Raw genomic sequence first — 6,250 nt, forward strand, 5'->3', positions numbered from 1 at the left:
AGTGATCAAACCTAGGTAATCTACTGAACTCTATGTAGAATATGTGACAAATTGGGTCCCTGAGTTCCAGAAGAGTGGAAAAGAGCGTGGAAAAACTGAAATCTCACTTTGTCTTCCTCTGAGAGAATTTTGAGAGGAAATCAAAGAGGCACTAAATAACAGGCAAATGATTTTTACCAAAACCAGGGAATATCTTTTCTACATGCTCTCAGCACGAGGGAGAAATGGGAGTCAACGTTAGGCTTTGGAGATTAGGAAGGCCATAATGAAAATTATAAGTCAAAAAAGAGGTAATATTATTGAATACAAGCATTGAAAAACTTGTACATACTCTGCTTCTTTTATTTTACTAATAACCTTAATAATATCATTGAAGTGATTCATTTCATTGAGAAAAGTTCAATCTTTTTGACTATGTACTTAAAAATATCTTTTACTTGTTTGTTTCTTAGCGTATAAATAAAGGGATTCAACATGGGGGCAACAGAAGTGCTGAGCAGAGCTATCCCTTTATTTAATGACACTCTTTCTTTTGCTGAGGGTTTCACATACATGAAGATGCAGCTGCCATAAGAAATGGACACGACCACCATGTGGGAAGAACATGTAGAAAATGCTTTTTTTCTCTGTTGAGAAGAAGGTGTTTTCAGAACCGTCCTGATAATATTTGTGTAGGAGAGAATCACTAATACCAGTGTAACCAGGAGTGTCAAAATGGCTGAGAGAAGCATCATTAATTCTATTATGTTGGTGTCTGTGCAAGAGAGCTGCAGTACAGGAGAAACATCACAGAAGAAATGATCTACAGTGTTGGCTGCACAGAAATCAAGCTGGAGACCCATCAGGAGTGGTGGAAAAATTATTAGGAAGCCAGCCATCCATGAAGCAAAGACTAGCAAGTTGCAAACTCTGCTGCTCATGATGGTGGTGTAATGCAGGGGTTTGCAGATGGCTACATAGCGGTCAAAGGACATGGCAGCCAGAAGAAAAAATTCAGTTGCCCCCAAGAGAATAGTGAAAAACAGTTGTGCTGCACAATTGTTGTAAGAAATGGTCTTATCACCTGTTGCCATACTAACAAGAAATTGGGGAATACAGACAGTTGTGAACGAGACTTCTAAAAATGAGAAATTTCGGAGGAAGAAATACATGGGTGTCTTGAGATGCAAATCCAGTAGAGTGAGGGTGATGATGGTTAGATTCCCAGTGACACTCAACATGTAGGTGAAAAAAAGGAGAAGAAAAATAACCACCTGTAATTGCGGATCATCTGTCAGTCCAAGAAGAATAAAGTTTGCTACTGTTGTATGGTTTCTCATAGTGGATTTCTATTTTTAAAAAAAGAAGAAAAATTACAACAGAAGAGGAAAGGTCTGCATGAGATACCCATTTTTCTGGAAATCCACCATAAATACATTGTTACACACACCCAACTTCCTTTAACAACAGCCTATAAAAATTAGCTTATGTGATTTTTACTCAAAATGTTGCTAAATACATGGAACATTTTGAGTTCTGTTTTCTCAATGGCCATAAATTTACGCATTTCAAAGGGATAATATGTTGCATCAATAAAGTCATGTCAATGTAAAAACAAACACAAGAACTATCATAATATTTCAACTTTTATATTCTGTATTTGAATTTTTTCTGAAGTATTTAAATTATTTTATACCATCTGGTGATTCATTCTTTGCTCAACGACGTTTTTTTCTGTGTTTTTTTGTCTTTTTACTAGACTTCACGATTCATTAATTCAGATTTCAGCTGAGAACTCCGTCTTTTAAAATCAAAGTAAATTTAAACATCTCTTGGCTTCCACAGTGGGAATTCAATACCCTCACCAAACTTCTAAAAACTCTCCAAGATCTACATCCTTATAACCATTTTTAGCTCTGCTTTCCCAATTTTCCTGAAAACTTGAATTTACATTTATCTCACTCACTCCTGGTTGTTCTCTTTTCTGTATTTATCAAAGCAGCTATAAACCATATCCTCATACATGATGCTTGTGTTGTTTAGGTAGTACTTTTCCAGAATATTTGCAGTGACAGAGGAGGGTCCCACAAAACAAACTATTTAAAAATAAAATGTGGCTTGTGCCTGTAATCCCAGCTACTTGGAAGAATGAGGCAGGAGGATTGCTTTGAGCCCAGGAATTCAAGACTTCAGTGAACTATGATCATGCTACTGCACTCCAACCTGGATGACAGAGCAAGACCACGCCTATAAATAAATCATTGAAAATCAAATGTTAGCTGGACTTCCCTGGTAATTGTCATTAGTGTCACTGCTCTGCATGTTTCCACCTGTTGCCATGGCCATCTCTTTCCTTCTGTATCTTATTCACATCCTCTCTCTTTTTTCTAGTTCAGCACATAGCAATTCAAAATTATGTTAACTTTTTAATTTTTCTTGTTTTTCTATCTTTTTCCAGACCATGCTTAGGTCTCATGTTTGTCACCTGAGAAGTCTATCATCACCAAATTTTTCTTAATAATGACAACACTTTCCCTAAGAAGAATATTGTGCCATATGTTAAATTGTATGTGAACGTTATTACATTGTGTATGTTCCAGCTCTGGGGTGAAACACATACACAAGCATTTCCAGTGATTATAAATGATTACAAAATAACTAAAATTTTGTCCTAACCTCTTCATTTTCTTTTGTACTTTTCCCCTTCCTTTCGCATTACTTTTGATTGATCATCTTTCTAAAAATGTGTGTCATTTAAATGTAATCCATACTCATTAGGAAGTTTTTTAAAATTAAAGATCATAGTTTACATTAAAGCTCAAAAAACACAGGAAAACCTCAATCAACAAACGATGAGTTATAAGCCAGAGAATATAGTCAGAAAGCAATTTATATGGACACTCTCTGGCCTAAATTTAAATTACAAAATCTAAAAATAAAAAGCAAAACAGCAATGAAAAAAAACTATTATAATCTACTTGACAGCATTAATTTTCTACTAAATCCCATAATAAAATGCTTGCTGGGTGATAGTAAAATAGTCATATGTTTCCAACTGCCGTTATAGTCCCAGAGGCAACTGCAGCTGTTTTGGCAAGTTGTAGGTAAGATAGATTCCTCTGGGATATGAAAAGTAGATTTTACATGAGATGTTTAAATAACATTGAATGCAGCATGACTACATATAGGGAAAATTTTTTTCAAGTTCAGAAAAAAGTTATTTTTCCAGTATTATATTTCACAGTGTTTACAAAGACTATGCATACTAGAGGCATATGCAATTATAATTATGGAAATGAAAATGCATTCATTTAATAAAATGCATTTCTGAGATTCAATTGTATGTTGCAAAGAATATTTCTTTAAAACTAGGAAGGTTCAAAGCTTTCTTATAACACAATTAATTTTTTCAGTATAACTTCTCAAATGGTTAGCTTAATGTTTGCTTTGTAAAAAACAAAACAAAACAAAAATCAAAAACTAGTTCATGCCACACCGTTTCAATAGCTTTACAAAGAAATTATTTTCTTCCTCTAGCTTCATGCAACAAAGTTAGTATGATTAAAATAAAGACATAATTTTTTCCAAACCTTACTTTATTTAGTAGCAATTTCATTCCCAATTGTCTGTTTTTAGGTGAGTCCCAGCACAGAGGTAATTTTTGAATATTGCATATCCTCATATTTTTATGTTGCTTTCATCCATATTTCTCATCCAAAAATACATTAACACCAGAAACACTCAGGATATTTAGGCTTGAAGATTTTATTATGGCATGAATCTTACCTTGGTTCATTTCTTCTCATGATTTTTATTAATAAGATGAAATGTTCTCTGATTTATGTTGTTTTAAATTAAATTTGGAGCATATATCTATCTACGTTTATCATATCTCTTCTATATATACATATATATATATATATATAAAATCTAGAGAGAAGAAGAACAAAGAGAAGGTTTCTAGATTGTTCACTCTGAGATGTTTCTTGTCTATACAAGGAATACGATAACTTATAGTTGTTGAGACTGGAAGAACTATAATCCGTTTTATACACTGTGCCATTTGTCTCAAGAGGATTAACTGATGTAGTCATTTTATAAAAGAGGGAAACATTTCCCTGAAGACTATTGTATTAGGATGTTGAAGACATATTAAAATCATTTTATTGAGTGACAAAAACTCTATAATTCCTAAGATGAAGTTTAAAAACCAGAAAAGAACTACATTTTGAAGTAGCTATATGTTATAAACTATAAGGTAATTTAAAAAATACTTAAGTTGGCTTACGTGTTCATAAAAAACACACATTTCACAAAAGGATAAACTCACCGATCTATAGTGTGGAACAACTTAAGAGCACTACTAAAATTTTTGGTTCAGATTAATTCAATAAAGACTTATATATAAGACTTATAAAGACTTATATTCCTTAGGTTCACTCTCAATGCTATCTTTTCGTGTGGCAGATTTAGAGACAATCAGCTTTAGAATCTAGAAAGCTAGGCTATGTCATCATTAACAAAGAAAATAGTGTGTGAGGTGACGTTAGTATATCAGGGTCAAAAGTATAAAAAATTAGATTGAAGAGAAATAAGGCCAATGTTGAGTTTCTCAGGACAGACACATGCAAGTCAAATGTGTTTGCATCTGCTAAGTGTCCACATCCATTCTATAGGAAAATTTTATTGGTTCTACATACAATTTTTTTTTCAAATTCTTGTACTTTTTAACATTTCCACTGCTAAGTACTTTATACTAGCTGCCATAGCAGATAAATTTTAAAATTATTGAGGCTTGAACACCACACATTTTTAAACATTTTATGATGTATAAAATGCAATTATCCTAATTATACAGTTTGGTCACCTTTCATGTGAATATATCCACGTGAGTAGGATTTGAAAAAAACGGAAATTTAGCAGTATTCCAGAATTCTTGCTCTTCCTCCCTTCTGGTCATTCACCCTTCAAGTCTATCACTATCTTGCATTCCAGTAGAACAGACTAGTTTTGCCACTTTTAACAAAATAGAAAGCATTTCTTGAAAATTTAAGGTCAAATATGCAGCATGCAGGGCAGGGATTGTGTGAGTTTGTTAGGAGAGGTGAGATGGTGATGTTTAACCCTATGCAGTCATTCAGATAGTCTATCTAATTAACACTGACATCTTGAATGTAGATCTACAGCCAGCAGGGCAGGATAAGAAAAAGACAGAGCAATGAATCACTTAGGAGGTTTTTATTGTAAGGCATGGAAGTGATTTTCATAACGTTCATGCACATTCCATTGGCATGGAATGAATTCCGTTAGGCAGCCAAACCTAAATGCTAAAATGTTGGGATATCTAGTCTAGATCGGTCCAGCAAGAAAAGTTTTGTGATTAGATGGGCAGTGTCTGCTACAATTTCCATCATTCTAATCCAACCTACTATTAAAACAGGAAAAGTTCCTTCTTCCCCCTCACAGGGCATGCGAAGGGGGAGTGGCTCACTTCTTGGGTGTCCCACTGCTGAAACCTCTAGGGGGAGCATGCAGACGGGCAGGTTGTGGGGCTCCAACTCCATGGCAGTTTCTAGGGGTGAATGTTTACAGCTGAAATCCCAATGGGTGAGTATTACAGGGTGCTCTTTTAGTTTAGTTGTCTGTAGGCAACTTGTGTTAGTCAGCTCAATTAGACCCTCTGCCTTATCTCAAGGACAGAGGGCTTTCTGTATCCTGGGGTTTCTTGCCTTGGTGTACTGGAAGAATCAGAGGACATGTCCGCTTGGAGAATGAGTGCAAGGTTTTATTGAGTGGAAGTAGCTCTCAGCAGTTGGGGAGCCAGAAGGTGATGAAGTGGGAAGGGAGTTTTCTCCTGGAGTCTGGCCGCTCATCCGCCTGGGCTTTCCTCCAGCTACCCCGGCCAAACTCCAGGTCGTTCCACTGGTAGATGGTCTGCCGGTCTGCTGGTGTCTGTCAGTGTGCTCTTCCACCAGCGTGCTCCCCTTGATGTGCTCTTGATATCTAGCCACCTAGACATCTTCTTCCACTGATGTGTTCCTCCTCACTTCTTCGATGCCCCACTACTCAAACCTCTAGGGGGGAGCATGCAGACGGGCTTTTTGTTTCCTGGGGTTTCTTGCCTTGCTGTACTAGAAGAATCAGAGGACATGTTGGCTTGGAGAATGAGTGCAAGGTTTTATTGAGTGAAAACAGCTCTCAGCAGAGGGGGGAGCCAGAAGGGTGATGAAGTTGGAAAGTGGTTTTCCCTTGGAGTCGGGCTGCTCATTGT

General features: G+C 36.1%; 1 protein-coding gene across 1 annotated transcript; it reads right to left on the bottom strand.

Moving 5' to 3' along the window:
* Positions 1 to 316: 316 nt before the first annotated feature.
* On the bottom strand, positions 317 to 1,402 carry LOC104657698 (olfactory receptor 6C74). Its single transcript, XM_010357565.1, has one exon. It carries the CDS (start codon positions 1,317 to 1,319, stop codon positions 381 to 383), a length of 939 nt encoding a protein of 312 aa, XP_010355867.1. The 5' UTR covers positions 1,320 to 1,402; the 3' UTR covers positions 317 to 380.
* Positions 1,403 to 6,250: the final 4,848 nt, after the last annotated feature.

This window comes from Rhinopithecus roxellana, chromosome 10 (assembly GCF_007565055.1).
Source record: "Rhinopithecus roxellana isolate Shanxi Qingling chromosome 10, ASM756505v1, whole genome shotgun sequence".
NCBI classification, from domain to species: Eukaryota; Metazoa; Chordata; class Mammalia; order Primates; family Cercopithecidae; genus Rhinopithecus; species Rhinopithecus roxellana.